This window comes from Phycodurus eques, chromosome 19, assembly GCF_024500275.1.
Source record: "Phycodurus eques isolate BA_2022a chromosome 19, UOR_Pequ_1.1, whole genome shotgun sequence".
Lineage (NCBI taxonomy): Eukaryota > Metazoa > Chordata > Actinopteri > Syngnathiformes > Syngnathidae > Phycodurus > Phycodurus eques.
In genome coordinates, this window is record NC_084543.1 from 5,336,042 (window position 1) to 5,354,399 (window position 18,358).

The 18,358-nt window shown below is 40.3% G+C and overlaps 1 protein-coding gene across 1 annotated transcript; it reads left to right on the forward strand.

Annotated features, from left to right (window-relative positions):
- Positions 1-1,217: 1,217 nt before the first annotated feature.
- On the forward strand, positions 1,218-18,070 carry LOC133417941 (uncharacterized). The gene is given in 21 exon segments (XM_061706193.1): positions 1,218-1,308; positions 1,381-1,434; positions 1,877-1,957; positions 2,157-2,245; positions 2,325-2,361; positions 2,450-2,541; positions 3,134-4,447; positions 4,449-5,384; positions 5,589-5,662; positions 7,305-7,401; positions 7,742-7,799; positions 9,421-9,503; positions 9,578-9,729; positions 9,845-9,932; positions 11,694-11,771; positions 11,920-11,960; positions 12,218-12,301; positions 12,980-13,037; positions 15,791-15,864; positions 16,663-16,717; positions 17,873-18,070. Coding segments are annotated over 21 exon segments (3,714 nt in total). The 5' UTR covers positions 1,218-1,234; the 3' UTR covers positions 17,968-18,070.
- Positions 18,071-18,358: the final 288 nt, after the last annotated feature.

Sequence of the window (18,358 nt, forward strand, 5' to 3'; positions counted from 1 at the left end):
TCTTATCCCCACACTAAAACAAAAGATTATATGAGGTTATAATTAACATACAATATATGTTATAAGTGCCATCCATTCACTGTACGGCTGAACAAAATATATTTTTCTAACAGTATGAAAGGAAAGAAGGGAGGAATGAAGTATGTGAATTGGCTATTTTTTAGTGCTGTTTGTGAGTGTTGCAAATCGGTTATCAGCTTTGAAGTGCTGTTAGTGTAACCCACAATGCATTTTGAAAAGTAGTGAACACCTGACGTCATGAGAAAAGCAATGTACAGTATTCCACAATGCATTATGCCGATACAGCAAAATTATTTTCGGTACATTGTTGGATTTTCAGCCTGAGACAAATGTGTGTTGTGTCATGAAAATATCTTGATGGATAGAAGTATATGGATATACAATGTTTTGTTTGTATTTGAGTCATTTTGTAAAAAAAAAACAAAAAAAAAACACTCGGCTTAAAACAATATAAAGTTATTATAATTTATTATTATTATTATTATTATTATTTTATTATAGAACTTGTAAATTTGTGACTGCCAATGACATCATTAACGTCAACCACGTGCTCCAAAACTATTTTTCATTTGACGGATGAGTGAACAATAAGCATTCCTTTATGGTAATTAGGGAGCAAATATAAAATATATAAAAATAAAAAAAATACATAGCTATAATTTATTTTCCGATAGTAATGATTAGGGAGTAAGGAATGAGCAAAAACATTCCATCATAAATAAATAAACAAACATTTATTTATTAATATTTTACGAAGAACCAGTGTAAACTAGTTCCAACTACTTCCACCAGTAGGCCAGGGGGGCGCTAACGCACACCAAATGCCGCTGTTTGGCCTAAACAACAGAACAAGAAAGTTTGCGGGAAAAGCGAAGTGAGAGCGGAAGAGTGGAAGAAAAGCAGGTAAATAATAGGGCACAAAATGGACGTTTAACTGTAAAATGGTAGTATCTTCCACCATTATGTGTTACCCTTTAGTTGTCGTATCAAGTCGTACTTGTTTTGTGCCGTTAAAATAGTAATATAATAATATTATCGCGACACTGTGACTAAGTCACGGTGGCTGACGTCATGGCGACAAACTACACTAGTGACGACATTGCTTGGTAAAATGAGTCCTTATGTGTATAGAATGCTCACTGACGTGTTGGAGAAACATAGTAACTGTTCGTTTTGTTTTGTTTAGATTTAAAAAAAAAAAAAAAAAAACGACATGAAACCCCCCAATGACACCGAGGTTAAAAGGGGGATTGCTGTCCTGTGGGAGACCCTGCAGTGCCCCATTTGGTAAGCGGTATTAAAGTGCATCCAATAACCTTTTTTCCTCAAAAGTGATTTTTTTCTCCCCTTCACAAATAGTCTGGATTTGTTGACTCAACCTGTTTCCACCAAGTGTGACCATCGGTTTTGCAAGTAAGTATCATTTCATATCTTTTTCACTACAACTAATTTAAAAAAAAATGGATTAGTATTGCTGCCATCTCATACAACTAGTCATCACGCGGTTATTGACCGTTTTCTGTTTGTAAACAAGCAGCGCCAGGGTAATTCCAATTGGAGAGAAGGCTAAAATCATTATTGAAGACATTTACCCTCTTTTCTCAATCACTCAAACGACACGTAAGGGTTTGTTTACTAGCGGTGCAGTCAGAGATCGCTTGAGCTTTTGCCACACGGAAAACTTGTGACGTCATGTTGAAAACTTTATTGTCTTTTTAATACAGCACTTCCATGAGCAAGCTTGTAACTCGATTTTCTCATTACTTGATTTTTCCCATTGAAATTATATTATTGCATATACTTTTATACATTTACCTAATAATTAGTATTCAACTCTTTTTGTTGACTGCTTTAGGTTTTGTATGCTGAAGCTGTTGGACAACGCCAAACTCAGCAGAGCCGACTGCCCAGTGTGTAAAGAAAAGATAACCAAGAGGTTGGAAATATTCACTACACCGATACAGCTTAGATAATAGATCACTAGTGATCACACGCACTAGTCTGTTGCATCTAGAGATGGTGCAAAAATAGCAATTATAGAAGTTCTGTGAATAAGCCCCAGTCGCTATCACACAGAGACAGGGCCTTTGGCAATTTTAAGTGTCTCACAACCTGAGTTTCTTTTCCTCGCACAGAAGCTTGCACGAGAGTCCAGGTTTTCAGAGGCTCGTCACAGGACTGCAAGACATGATTCAGGCGTATGAACATGACACCGGCACAAACTGTAAGTACTGTACAGTCATCCTTTTAGCTGGCTCAACTCGAAAGAGACCTTGAATTGCTTTCACTTTTTCCATTCAAAGACTTCACTGGACTGGCCCAGGAAGGAAGACGATCTCTGTGAGTGTAATTTCAAATCGTAATGTGATTCAGACTGTTTTTAGTTGTCACTTGTCGCTGACTGCTGTTGATCGCTTATTCCGAGCAGTGTCAACGATGACAAACGGGTCGACCGGACCGCCAACACCGTGGAGGGTGTTGAAAAGACTCTTCCGAGTTCTCACTCATCAACTGTAGCAGGTAAAAGCTGGGTGGTAGACCAAAGTTGGATATGTTCACGTACGCTGTGATGGACAAAAGAGCTTATTACACCTATAAGAAGTAAAAATGACAGGAAATATCGGATCTTATGTTCTTCCACATGAAACTCATCCAAACATGCCTTTATGGACCTTGCTTTAGGGTCTAGGACACAAGAAATATTATGTATGCCCCAAACTGTTCACATAACGTTGGAAGCTTAGAATTATCTTGGTAAGATGAAGAATTGAAGTACATGTAAAGTGAAAATAAATGTCTTCTAAATTTGACACGCAGAGAAGTGTGTAGGTAACAACCCTGCCGAATTTGAATGATTAAAAAAAATCGGCAGATACATAAAATGAGGCTTCTAAAAGGTGCAAAATCAAGCGGTTCTCTCCGTGCTCGAACGCTGTGTGCATGTCAGCTAAATGCGCTGAAAGCACACCCCACTCAAATGTAAATCAAATACCACATCTGGATACTACTTTTCCGGAATTACCTTCAAACATGTTTAATGTCCTCTATTTAGAAACAAATCTCTGAATTTTACTGGGTCTTTTAAATAGTTGGCTTTTTTCCTTCTTTTTAGCCCTACATGGATTTGCAAGGGTCATGGGAATCGAAGATTCCAATCCTCTAACGACAGAAGGTGGCGTTCAGGATGGCAGTCTCGGAGGCTCGATTCAAATTTCAGAATCGATCGAGGCAACAGTCAAAGCATCGAGACTTGCAACTCGAAGGAAAGGGAGAAAGGACCTAGTTGTGGCGGCTGTTTCGGAAAGTCAATCCTCCAGGCAGAAGCAGAAAAAGGATCAGGAGCCTGAACAGATCTCTGAGCACAGGAAGAAGGAAAGTGTGGAGAAGGTGGCCAAGTGGCTCATGAAGGTTCCCGCCGAGGGGAGCCTCGAGTCGGAGGAACGCGCAGCGGTTGCCCACGATTCAGACAGCTCCACTTCCACATTGGACATCAAGACCTTCAACAAGAAGGAGCAGGTCACCAAAACGCTCGAGAAAAAGGTGTTTGGGGCCACCTACAAACGAGAGCGGAGAAGTAACCAAAGCACCAACACTAAACCACCATCACACTCATCGGAAAAGCCACCCAAAAAGAAGAAGACGACGACGACCAGCCCGACTCCTGCTGACTTTACAAAAAGCCCCGAAGAAAACCGTGACGGCGATCTGGAAAAGCCTGCAAAGACGGATGTCTCTGAAGAAGCAGGAAACTGTGAAATTCCCAAGAAGGATCTAGACAAACCTTCGGAAAGGGATGAAAATAACAGCAAATGTGACCTTCACAGCCCTGAAACCCTTCAGCCTGAACGCAAGCGAAGAAAGAGGTTGCGTAGTGCCTTGCAGCAGGTCGACTCTGATTTGCAGGCCAAAGTGGAGGCGGAAAGTTCTGCGCCGAAAAAAGCAGACAGGCGGAAACGTCACTCTGAAAAAGGAAAGTCCGCCAGAGCTGTGAAACCTCTGGTCCTTGTTGGAGTTCAAAACGGAGACTGTGTCACTAAGAGTAAGCTGCCAGCGGAGTCGGTTCAGGTTCATATCGAGAACTACCCGAGCAGCGAGGACCAGGAGGCGGCCGTCACGACGGGCACCAGGAGAAGCAGGCGGCTTCACTTGTCTTCCCAGAACGTCCTGCGGCGAGCTCCCAAGAAAGCTGCAACCCGCCAGGGAGCGAAAACACTTGGAAAGGGTGTTAAAGACGGTGAAATGTCAGATGTTTCGGATGTCAAAGCTTGCAAAATTAATGGATGCGTTTATGGCAAAGACATTTGTGTCATCGAAAACATGGAGCTCTCCCATCTAGAGAATCTTGTTCAGGGAGTTCCTCCCATTGAAACCCAGGCAGGTGCAGATCATGACGCCCCATCTTGTCCCAAGTTCCGCAAGTCTGATCGGGGAGGCTCCGGAAGATCCAGCACCTCGTTCGATTCCGAGTGCCTTGGCGGAAAAGGAGGAGAACCGTAACGACAGCGAGGTGGACACTGATCAGCTCCTTAGGAGCTTCAAGACCACCAAAAGGAAGTCGTTCCGCCTCACCCGTTCAAAGACGCGTCGGTGCGTGGATGAAGAACACGTGCACAGTCCGGAGAAGAGCAACCCTATTAGATCACGAGTCCAGTCTTGCAAACAGCAGACGAAACAGAGATCTGACCTCACCAACCTGTCATCTTGTAGCGATTTGATCCCCCCGACCGATTCGCCCAAAAGGAAAATGGATGCCGAGGCGTCAGCTGCTCCCGTTCTCCTGCGGAGTACTGTTAGCAGTGCTCTCAGTCCGAACAAAGTGGCAGCACGCGAAGCGGAAAGCCCTGTCGTGTCATTTGTCCCTCATGTGGTGGATTCTGGACTCTGTTTTTATGAGCGCCAGGAGATTCCAGAGAATGTGTTTGAATCCTCTCCAAGGGAGCACCCCAGGGACCTGGTGGAGAACCCCACCGCCTCTGGAAACCATTCAATAACCACGTCCCAACATCTGCTAACCACTGACTGCTACTTGACTCCGGACGGCCTCGGACTTCAGCCAGGCCATCCGCCCCACGGAACCCAGACAAGCATCGTGTCGTCCAGCCAGAGCGACCCCGGCCGGAGGACGCAGAGAAGGACTCGGAGGCTGCGGTACTCGTCGGAGTCACAGAGCAGCTACAACGAGGTGCTGCCCACTTTGGCGCAAATCTTCCATCAGGTGACTCCCCCGCTTCAGGGCGACTGTGTCCAGGATGCCGCTGAACCTAATGGGCATGAAGTTAAGAATGTCTCTGGGCGGTGTTTAAGTCCAGACTGCGTTACCGCCAGCCAAGCGTCCGTCGACTTGTTCGATCCTCCAGATGAATGTAAGACGATACTCTCTTCTGTATTAGAGGAATCAACTTCCTTACGTCCTCGCTGAGCTAATGTTGTCCTCCTTTGGAAAGCACTGTAGACTAAATCAACGGCCAGTTTGCTGGTTGCAGCCTTGTAGATCACATTTTGCCTCAAGCAAATAAACCGCTGTTGTACGAATATCTGATTTTATTTGTTTTATGACTTCTTTGCAGGTCAACTGCCAGTTAACGGTGGACACGTGTCTGCGGAGTCATCACAATTTGCAAGCGAGGTTCTCGTTACGCAGGTAAATTTCAGTAGGTTTTGGTTTATATCTTCCTTCTTCTTCTTTTTTTTTTTTTTTTTTTTATAAGATAATTTCAAGGTAAAGTCCAGGTCAATTTTATTCATGTAGTGCATTTCTCACAACAGTTGCTGTCCAAACTGCTTCACAATACGAAGGAAAAAATGTATACATTGGTGGTAAAATAGTTATTTTATAGAACATTTATTAAAATGTACCTGAAGAAACCCCACCACAATTAATACAACATTTTTACATTTTTTTTTTTTACAGTTTTTGTGTTATACCTTTACATTTAGAAATCTTTTTAAAACGTATTACTTATTGTGCATTATACATATAAAATATATATCCTTTTAATTTTTTTTGTGTATAATGTAAATCTTTAAAATTATCTTGTGCAATACATAAAATGACAACTGTTTTACATTTTTAATAACAATAAAAGTTCTTGGTTCAGGTTCTTGAAATTCTTAAATGTATTTGTTTATTTTTTTCAAGTTTTTAAATGTGATTGAAATTTAAACTAAATTTATTATCTTAACAATTGGCTGTCTGATTGAATAGATGTAGAAATAAACCACTGTCTTTATAAAGTCTTTAAATAAAACAGATTTTCCTTTTATCCGAGTACCTGAAATATGACGTTAGCTTCTCTGCATGCATTTGCCCCCCTGCCCTGCAGAGGGCAGCGTCCTCATTGTCATCTCCAGGATGACAGATGACTTTGCTCTGATACAAAAACACCCCCCTCAGCAAGTTTTTAAATTGCATTTTAGTTACATGGGCCGCAGAGGAGATGACGTTCTCCTCATCCATCATCCCGCACTCTCCCTTTTATCTGTCCAGTGCCGATCCTCAGTAAATTTAGGTTCATATCTTGACAGCGCACATTCAACCAAACTTTTTTATATTCAAGTTCTGATTATGTGAGGTGCGCACGTTCTCTCATATATTTTGAACTTTCCAGAGCCGCCTGCGATATTGAGAGACCGTATTAAAACACTCCCACTTGAGGTTTTTCAACACTGAAATGTTCAACCTGTCATATAATTTTCTCCAACAAAAGTCGGCTAGTTTAATGCCAACATAATGCAAAACTGTATAGATGGGCTAACGTAAATTAGCGTCAATGACACAGTGATTATAAGCCTTCAAAACAACTTATACACACAGAGCAGCAACACATACTTGACAAAGAGAGCATATAGCATTACTCGTAGGCATATACTGTATTCTCTCGTCTCTGTATGAACGACTGTTACTGCTGCTTATAGTTGGGGACCTTCTCTGCCTCGGACTCATTGGTATTCTGTAGAAACCCATAAAAAAATCGTCTCCTTAAAAATTTGCAATACGGTGTGGGTGTGAACGATGAACCGCGATATCACGGCGGGTTCATTGTCCACACCTTTACTTATCCGTGTCTCTACTGACAAAGTAAAGCAAGAACAAAACAAAACAAAAAAACACCCATGAATTTTCCAGTCTTTAGTAACAACATAGTTTCCGCCCCCGCTGATTGACACTCGTTATTGTGTGTGTGTCAACAAAAGGTTGCATTCTGAGCTTTTTCTTCTCCTCCTCGTCTTCTGTTCGATCAATTGTAAAGGCTCCTTTTGTTTTCCGCCGCTCTTTTAAACAGCAAAAGCTGGAGATGCAGAAGGAGTTGGTGAGGCTGGAGAAGTTGATGGCGCTGGTGTCCGAGGTGCTCCAGGAGAAGGAAGCCAACCCTGCTGTGTGTAAGCGGATCACACTGCTTAAACACACTGCGAAGCAGTCAAATGTGTCTTCTACTATATGCTGTATATTATCAGCATTGGGCGTTAAGTGGTGGAAGTCTGTCATTCTATTCATCTATCTTTCTCTATTTCACTATATCTTTAATGTATCACCTTGTACAGTATACGGTCATACTGTATAGTTATAAATGGTCTATCATGCCAGTGTACATTATCTCAATGAGATTTTTCCAATGAAACCTTGTTTTTTAAATTTGAATTACTACATTAAATATTTGTGCTTTTAGATGATTTTGTTCAATTGTGTTGATTTATGTATTTTTTTTGTGCTTGTCATTAGGCCCAGATGTGCACAAATCGGTTGCATGTGACCCGGACGCAAGCCACGATCCAGACCGGTTAGTACTGGAGGCCATTTTGCAACCCAAACATACGCTCACAACATTGAGGAGTGTTCACAGTGGCAAAACTCAAATAGAAGCCATCTCCCCGTAACTAGACAAGACATCTTTAACATTGCAATAACATCATGGTGTTACAAACTCTACACTTGAATTCATCAGAGAGACTTTACATGCTTCAGTAGGTGGTGCTGATTTGGTTAGCAATCAAGTTGAAATGGGTTCAGCAGTTAATTCTTTGCTGTCCTGTGTGTGATAATTACACTTCCTTTCCGTTCCTGATGAGTTATTCCTTATTCGTCATAAGTCTCACATGACACACCGTGGTGATTAATCGGGGCACGTCCGTGGAATAGAAAAAATATATCCCATTTTTTAATTTGCAATTTAAAAATTGTTGTTCTATTCTATAACAGTTAGCACATCAGGTCATTTGGGAGCTGCGACGTCGTCTTTCAGTGTGATGGACGGATAATCTTTCCAATGAACCCCCACTCTGCTTCTGCGGAGAGATTAAACAAAGAAAAAGTCATTACTGCCTGTATCTTCTATCGTTTCAGAGCTCTTAGAGTAAAACTTGTCTTGCCTCTGTAATTTATCTCTCCCGCTTGACTACTGGAGCCCCCCACCCCACCTTTCCAGAAGCTCTCGCCTCACGGGGTTCTCAGTGCTCTCCTCCGAGCAAAGGGGGGCTGACGGATGATAACGTAAGAGGGGCTTAGCGAGATGAGCTTGTTGTGGAAATGAAAAAGCAGGCAGAAAAGTGCAGTGCAGAAATAATTGTAACTGGTGTTACAAGTGGCGTCCTCAGTGAGACAAATCATTGTGCAAGTATGACGGTGTGCAGACCACAGACCATACTTGTGGATGAATGGACAAGAAAATTCACTTAGGCCAACTACATAGTCTTCTATTTTTACTTCTTGTAATGGCCATGTGTCCCAATACTTCTGTCCATGTAGTCCATTCTCATGATTTTTCTTTTTCAATAATACTATGACTTGATGGCCGTAAAAAAATGTAGACTTATTGTCTTGTAGTGTTATCACTGCATTCTCTTATTTATATCAAACTCATTCTTTTAATTTAGAAACTTTTAGTCTTAATTCAATCACTCTCGTAAAATAAAAAAATAAAAAAAATGTATTCTCTTGTACATTACAATTTTTCTCATATGTTTCAGTCTGTTTATACCACAATTTTTTAAATATTCGTGACCTTCATAATTGATGTTACTTGAATGAATTGTTGAAAGTTTTTTCTTGTGATATTCCAACTTTCACATCATGTCCTCGTCAAGTGAAATGTTTTTTCTCGTTAATTACAAAAATGTATTCTCGTACTTTATCATAAAATTCTGACTTTGCTCTCATCAAATGACTTTCTAATAGTCCTACTTTATACTTGTTAAAATATAACTTTTTGTAATCCTGCAACTTTGTTCTCTACAAAAAACATCTTTATTCATGTCAAATTTAAGTCTTCTCATTTTATGACCTTATTTATTACCTACTTCTTGTAGTTTCCTAGACCTAATTTTCTGTAGTATTTTTTTTTTCTTCTTTTTAGTCTGGCTTTAATAAAATCTACATTTTAATGCTGCATCACGTTTTTGCAGGAAAGCCCTTGAAGACGGTGCGGAGGAGCCCGGAAGGTGTCCCCATGATGGAGAACCGTTGGCTCAGCCCACTGTAGAGTTGTGTAAGGCTATCACTCTATCTAACATCCTGGTGCTCATTACTTGACTAAATGGTCTAGTTCATTCTCCTGCGTAGCGCCACCAACCTCCCCGCGTGCAGTACCAGCTGGGAAAAGCGGTGCAGATTCAACTTTAACCTCCAACGACAAGGAGAACAAGATTCCGGAGAGAGACGCCAACATAGTTGAAATGGTTCTGGTGTCGTCTGGCTTGGCACGTGCTGAGCAGGTGTGTGTGTGTGTGTGTGTGTTAATCCCGCAAGACTGCAATTATCCCGCTTAATGGCGGCGGTGGGGTCGAGGGGTGGGTAAACCTGCGCCAATCACACCTGAGTGTCTTGCAGATCACGGTGAAGAGGTTTGCTAAGAGAGTCGGCGCTCGTGTGGTTTCCCGGGTGACGGCAGAGGTGACTCACATTGTCATGTGCACAGGTACGCATGTACACTTACTGCTTGGAACATTAAGACAGCTGTAGAATAGTCACCCCATGCAGTCTAAGTGATCCTGCAACATGTTTTTTTTTTTTTTTTTTTTTTTCCCCCCGTAACCTGTCATCCTCCTAAGCCCTCGAGGGGAAATTCAACTCACACTCTGCTGTGTATTTGTGTTGCACACGACAGAGTACCAATCTCACACGTGCAGGCACGGCACGAGAGGTTTAAAGTGAAAGGCGCACACAAACCGTGGTGCCTTTCGCAAGGGCAGCAAGCAGACTAGTATCTCTCCAGTAACTAGCTTAGTTATACTAGTTTTACATATTTGGCCACAGCAGAACCCGATCAGCAGCTCTTCCCCTTGATTTATGAGTGCCCAACACATTTTTCAAACAGTCACATGGTTATTTATTGAGCGAGACAGTCCTACACGAATACAAAATGAGAGCACTCGCAAGTACCTGCTGTAGACCCCAACTTGCACAACCCGACTCTAGCTCCTGATGTCACTCACTTGGCCCACACGTCCAAGACACGAATACTACAGAACATAGTAATTCCGCTTTATAAAACCATTTCATTTCTTTACATTATCTTTCATTGTTTTTATACAATATTTGGCTATGTTTGTTGATTCAAAACATGGAGCAAAAATGTTTAGTTTTTTTGGGTGCTGGAACAGATTAATGGGATTTCAGTTCATTTCAATGAAGAAAATGTATTTGATGTCCTCTTCATCACACTACTCCCATTTTGACATTGTGAAACCAAGACCACACCTTAGAATTGATAAACACTACACGGCCCTTGCGAGGCATCAAACAGGATATTTGTGGCTGCTTAGAGCAGGTTACAACAGAGATACAGAGAAACCTGAAGAGTCACAGAAAGCCGAAGAAGTAGATGTCCTTAGGCAATGTTCATGGATCGAACACCTGTTGTGAATTTTGCCATTCAGCTCCTTGTTAGAGAACAGCAAGTTGTGCATAGAGTACTGACACATTTAACAGTTAACGTGCATTCAAATGTTTAGTTAAGGTCAAATTAAGGTATAAGGTATAGTGCATTTTATGTTCGTCCTGGTATTTCACCCAAAAGCCGAATATCCCTGTTGTTTATATTGGTACGGCCTAATGGCAGTGAGCTGGATTTCACTTGGTTACCCGCAAACCTAATAAAAACGTTGCTCAGTATGCCCCTCTGGATTGAATTAATAAACTGTTTTAGTACAGTAAGTCAAACAACCTCTCAGACTTTTCAACAGTACTTTGCTTTTTTGTGTGGCTTCTTAACACAAGTCTTTTGGAGATAAGCCGCCGACCTCATTCTCTTGCTCGTCACTAATTACCCTCCCTGATAGATTATTTTAATTCGCCGGTTCGTAAGCGCCACATTTCAACGAGGCCTTTTAACAGGCAGTCGTTTCCCCGGCAACCAAGAAATGGGGAGCACTTGGCCTTCAGATGTTTGCCAGTTGAAGGTTGGGGAAGAACAGAAGGCGTCCCAAAGACACAATACTAATTATTAAAAAAAAATAAAAAGTAATAATGCTGAATCAAGTTTAAAGTGCTACGTTTGAAGAAGTGAAAATGGTGACATGGGAAATCTTTTTCCTTCGAGCGCCATTGTAAATATGAAAAAATTAGATGCAATGATCCAATAAGCATTTATTATATACTAAGATCTTAAAATTATATAGTAAAAAATATAATCAAATAAATACTAAAAAGAAGATCCTGCTTCATTTTCGTCCACCAGATGAACATCTTGTATGCGAGCGTACCCTCAAGTACTTTCTTGGCATTGCAGGCAGGAAGTGGGTGGTGAGTTTCCAGTGTACGTATTGTCTTCATTAAATTATTTTTATGCCTTACTCACTCACTCGGGATTTATGTGATGATACTACACCTACCTCATTGAAGAACTTAACCTGACAATTACAACTGAAATAAGTCAACCTTTACTTCTCATTTGCTCCCCACAGGGATTACGGAGTGCTTCAAGCGAAAGAAACTCTTGGACGAGGTACGCTTGTCCTTTCGTGTTACATCTCCATGTTGAACGCCGTTTCCCGCAATACACCTCATGCATTATTTGTCACCCGTTTGCTTTCACATTCCCGGCATCTGGCGTAATAATGCCGGTGCAGCACAGTGCGCCCATTATAAAACCAAATAAGTTTTTTTTCAACTTGTACTCGCTGGCTCGTCTGTGAATAGTGGCTTGCTTGGGATGTTTTCAATATAAATCAGTGCATTAATACTGTTGTGCTCCCCCCGCAGAGCTTATTTGAAGTGAGAGGCGACGTGGTGAACGGGTCCGACCACCTGGGCCCAATGAGAGCTCGCACCACCGGTGACGACAAGGTGTGTGCACAACTTTATAAGGCCAAGTACCTATAGTTGGTAATGGTTAGTGAGTCGACCAAGTGACTGCTCGCAACTGGACAAATTCATAAAATGGAACACTTGTAAGTCAAGGTCCCACAATTGAATTAGGCATCATTTCTGGCTCTTTTTCAGTGGTTTTCTTATGGAATCTCTAGTAAGTCCACCTATCAGCCACCATGTTGAGGCTAGCAGTCGAAACAACTGCATTCATTTGTATAAGCATGCCTGGCGATTACCTGGCACTCCAATATGTCCCAAAGGATATTAGTGTTGTCTAAATTAAAAATCTGCACCAGAGAGACTTTCATCACACAAAGCACCCCTGGCTGATGATCACTATAAATGGAAAGGGGAGAAAAAAGTCGTATTCTCTCCGATAAAGCGCACGTTTCCCCTCCATCCACATGCATCCGACCTCACGCTGCATGACTTATGTGGCCGCCAAGGCTCAAGAAAGCCATTTAGCATTACTATTTCCAGCCAAGTCAGATGACCCTGAATGCAACAAAGTGCTTGCCTTTGTTTTTTGGATGGGTTGTTTTTCATTTTGCACGGCCATATTGGCTCTTATTTGTTTTTTGTTTTTCAAGTGAGTAAACGCGATCCAGGTTCAAGCCAATTATTTTTCTCACGTAATGACCTTTGTCTCCTCAGCTTCTGATGAAGGGCTATGAAATCTGCTTCCAAGGACCTTTCACAGACATGACCACAGGTAAACACTCAAGTTAATGACACGACACGCACACCGCACCACACAATGCGAGTCACTGATCTCAACCCGCAATTTTTACACTTTTTAAGGTTCCAACATGGCACTGGGATTCTTGGAAATGCATTTTCATTTAAAAAGTGCTTAAATATTTCATTAATTGCTTTAAATAAATAATTATTATTCAGAATGCCGTGCCTTTTGTGGAGCTTTAACTCTCCTAATTAAGACATGAGTTTTGATGAAAATATTTAGTGCCTCAACATTTGCCTGCTCGCACTCTTATCCAGCGAACACTGAAGAGTTGCTTTTTTCCCCACAATTAACAGCAGTTCCCAAGTATCTTGATAAGACATCTGTGACATGCTTTTGTCAAAATGCTTAAATAATCCACATTAATAGTATACTTTACAAATCCCATTTATTGTCTTGCTCAAATCAGCATGTTTTTGGGGTCCTGCTGTGTTTCATGCAAGTCTTTTTATGCCGGAAAAAGCTTGCAAGTTGATCTTGAAGTTGTTTAGAAAACAGTGCATGATTCACTTAATACACTTCAAATCAGGGGTTCTCAAACTAAGGACTGGGGGTCCTCAAGCTGTGAAATAATTAGCAATAAATCGTATTATTTCTTAAAAAGTACATATGGCGATGGGCGCACCAATAAAAACAAACTAAAACTAGTACCAATTACTCCTCCCCAACTCCCAAGCGCTGATATGACTGACATATCGTGCTTTTAGCGTTTACACATGGTAGTTACAATATGTTTAATGAACTCATTCACTGCCATGAACATCTATAGTCGTCAACTGGAATCCAACCATTCACAGCCATCGATGTCTATCGATGTGAAGTACCTTTTTTTAAACGGGTAAGCGTGGAGGAGGGTTTCGCTCAGCTTGTCTATAAATATCAAGCTTGTAAACAGTTGTAATGACAAACAGATCCCTGTAGATGGTGGCAGTCCAACACTTTGGGCATTTGAGTTCAGTACAGCTGTTGCGTAGAAGATAAAGATTAGGGGGTGACTTTTGGCTTTTGCCATTGATTATGAGGGAAAGAACTGCCAACACAGAAGTCAGTCAGTCACACTTGACTGTAAATGTATGGTACTATTAACACATACACACAGTGGAAAGTGTGTCACGATCATGAGAAAAGCTGACACAATTTATGGATTGAATGACAAACGGCATGTAAAAACTCGGTTCAACTCAGGCCATTCGGTCAGCATCGCTTACGTTGAGTTTTCATAAATATCATTTTGCCATCAAAAGCCCTTTCTCAGTCTCTTTTTTTGTCATTTTATAGTGTGAAGTGTCACAAAAGGTAGAGTCAAACTTTTTTTCTGTTGAAAGAAGAGTCCACTCTTTTTTGTAGTAGTTTCATAGCTTACATACACAATATTAACACAATAACAATATATTCTGTGGAGGCTTCGGATCAGTCAAGATGCTTAAAATGGCTGGCAGTGAGGAGATCTGCTCTATAAAAAAAAACCTCAAAAAACAAAAACAAAAAACAGCTGGTAGTGAATTAGTATGTTTAATTGGTGTTAGGTTTATAAGGGGGTACTTGGAAAAAATTCTCCCTGGACCCAAAAAGTTTGGGAACCTTTGCTTTAAACAAAAATAAATAATTTGCATCTGTCTGTGCTTGTTCCATGCTGTTGTGCACTGCCGTTTGCAGAATGGTAAATGACTTTCAGCCGCAGTGATGTCGGCGTCCTGTAGGCCTGCCATAGGCATCGGCGCAGCAGAAGCTGACTTCTGACTGACGCTACAAGCAGCTTGAAACCTGCACTCTTATTATAATGCTGTACACAGTGCTTAACGCATGTATTAAACCAGCACTTAATTTAAGATTAATACCGCAGCTTCCCTAAATTGACAGCGATGGTCATTACCAAAATCATTTTTTCTTTTTTATCAAAGGATGGTAATGGTGACGAAACCAGTATGTACAAGCTCTGACTCTGTCTTCCACCCACACTGCAAACACATTGGTTAGGTTCATTGAAGACTCAGAATTGTTTACATGTGCCTGCAATTGGCTACTAACCAGTCCAGGGTGGTCTCCGCCTCTTCCCCAAAGTCAGTTGGGTTAGGCTCCGGCTCACCTGCTACCCTATTGAGGATAAACGATACAGTATAGAAAATGGATGCATGGGTGATTATTGAGTGAGATGTCAAATTATTCTTTTAAGGGGAAATTTGCAACTCCAAAAAAATTTCAATCACGTCTCCCACTTGCGGGCAGACTCGGCCAAGCACACCCTTGCGCTTACGCTTCTTCAATATTGATGTATTTTTATTCATTTGTTTCATTGTAATCAGTGAAAACTTTTGTGGGAAAAAATATTTGTCATTTAATCTAAATTTATATGTTTTATTATTTGGTTAATTATAATTTAAGTAATTATGAATTAAAATGAGGATTTGAATTTATTAAAATAAATGATTTTACATACGCATTTTAACTGTAACGATGAGGAGCGGGTGTGTCGCTTGTGATTGTCTGCGTTCTGCACGGTTCTAGCGATGGAAGTTGATCACTTGAATGCTAATAGACGCTGCCACCAGGATGAAATGCAAGAGGAAAAAATAATGGAATGAGGACTGCCGTGCTGGTATCGCTGCATATCGCGGTCGCCCGTCTCGGAGTGTCAGCCACAATTGCAGCGTAGCTTTTGTCGCCTGTAATTTGCATTTAAATGTTTTAATGTTGCTGTGTGCGTGTGTTTGTTCGTCTCCCAGAGGAAATGGAGTGGATGGTGCAGCTGTGTGGAGCCGCGGTGGCCAAAGACCCGTTGCTACTCGACAGTAAACAGGTGAGACTGTCGTCACAAACATTAAAGTTCATATTTTGTCACAGCCAAAATAGATTACGGCATTTTACTCATAACAGTCAATGGACCAATTTGGAGGCCAAACCCTGTTTTAAACCTTCTGTTATATTTGTTTCTCAGGAACAGCAATACGCTATTGTCTCTGGGTCAATTTGACCCAGGGCAACAGGGCATCGTTGTCAGTTTGACCCAGGACATGTTTACCAAAAGCGTCCTCAAAGCAAAAATCCCAATAAACGTCTTTTATCTCATTATTAAGCCAAGCAGAAGAAAATGTGTACCAAAAACAACTTTTAACTGTATATGTGTTGTATACACAGTATATTTATTATTTTGCAATATAGCTTTTATGCATACGTAAGCATATCAACTGATGTTTAATGGACTGTGAAAATATTGGAAACAGATCTCCTATGATTAAATGTACACTGGCGGCAGTGTCAGTCTTTTGTTAGATTTCGCTAATGGTGTGGCTGTTTCACGTTTAATGATTTCCATCTTGTGCATATGGTTCATATACAATATGGTGTATTATTTAAGTAAAGTACATCCCTTCACATTGTACGCATCAGTAAAGCACTTGCCCCCTGTCAACGCTACAATTACGATAATTATTCATGACCAACCCCCAGCTTGCTTCTCAGTTGAGCGTTTAGTGTGCAGATGCTAAATAAATGAGAGCTAAAAGTAGCATTATAGCTCTCTAAATGAGTTTTTTTTTTAATTATTGCATTTTATTTATTTATTTATTTTTTTAAGTCTCTTGTTTTGGTCCCACAGAAGTCCAATCAGCTGGTGATCGTTCATCCTGGATCAGAACCGTTCTCGTACAGCAGTGAGTTTCATATACCACACACAGCACACATGCACCAATGATTGCCAAAAAGCAACTACAGGGAACCCATGTTTATTACGGATACATTCCAGACCCACCCGCAAAAAGTGAAAATCTGCAAAATAGATTTTTTTTAATCGTCTCACCCCTCCAACACAGACATATGTTATGCTGAACAGTTGCCACATTTGTGTTCATTTTTTTATCCTCGTAAATAAGGAAGCTTCTACTCTCACCACAATCCTCGCAATCAATTAGTGTTCCCGTTTAGTGTGAAACTCTCACCAAGTCTGACAGACGAGGTGGCAGACGGATTTTTACCGACAAGACAGATTTGCCGGGGAGAGCAAGTGTGAAACATTTTGGGCAGCAGAGAAATGGCTGGGAGCAAATGTCAGACAAAGAGGGGCGAGACGGGAGATTTGGTGGTCTGAGAGGAGGTGGGGGGGATGTCGAAACAAGTATGGAACAAACAGGAATAACGCAATTTAAAGATGACCGGTGAATTAAAAAAAATATATACATATATTGAATCAAACTCAAATATATCACTATTGACCAGTGAATAAAAAAAATACTAATGCAAAATGTGTAAAATATGTAATTTAATAAAAATGATGAATATAAAATATCATTTAAATTATAAAGGAAAATAGTGACGTCTATTTACCAGTACATACAAATATTTAAAAAATGTAAAATAGCAATCATGGCTGTTACAATTGAATAAAAAATATTAGTGCAAAGATATTCTTGGTTAATTCAAAATAAATTGAACTTGTTATATTTATATAATCTACTTACAAGAAATTATAAAATAAAGTTTGAGACTGGGCATTATTGAAGTTGAATTTCAATGAGATGATGACTGATAGGCAAAAATATAAATAAACAAAATTTAAAAAAGATGAGACTTGGCGTTATTAGTGTTGACATATGACGTGATGATGACTATGGGGCAAAAAATCTCAAAATAAAAATAATAAATATAAATAATAAAAATAATACAATTTAAAAAATATTGATATTGAAGTTGAGGTTTAACGTGATAACTATAGGGCACTTAAGGCTCCAAGGACTAATGCTGTGTCTAACATTTGAGTGTGATTATGTGATATATTGACATATGTATTGATATTGTTATTCACTGAACAGGTCTAGCGAAACAGGCCACAGTTGTGACTCGCGGTTGGTTGTTGGACACTGTGGCCACCTACACACTCCAAGGCTACGACAACTACCGAACGTGAGCTAAGGACATGTTTTACCACCACTTTATTATGAAATGTTCTGTACAAAATGTGCATAAACCAAAAGAACAGAAACATGTATAGTTAAAGAAAAAAAAATAAATAGTTAACCAAAAATGAAATCGTCTGGGTTTTTTTCATCAGGAACTGATTTTTTTTATCAGGTTTATTAGTGAGGACGATTTGTTTTTAGTGGCTTCTGTAGTTCAAAGCGATTCCCTGCTGACGTGCACTGCTTCCACTAACAACATGGCTACGAACAGAATAGTGCTATTACACAGAAGCACAGTCAGTGTTGCCTCAAGCGACTATTTATAAAAAAAAAAAAAAAAAAAAAAAATTAGAAGACAAAAAAACAAAGATAAAAACTTGTTTTGAATGATGTCATTGT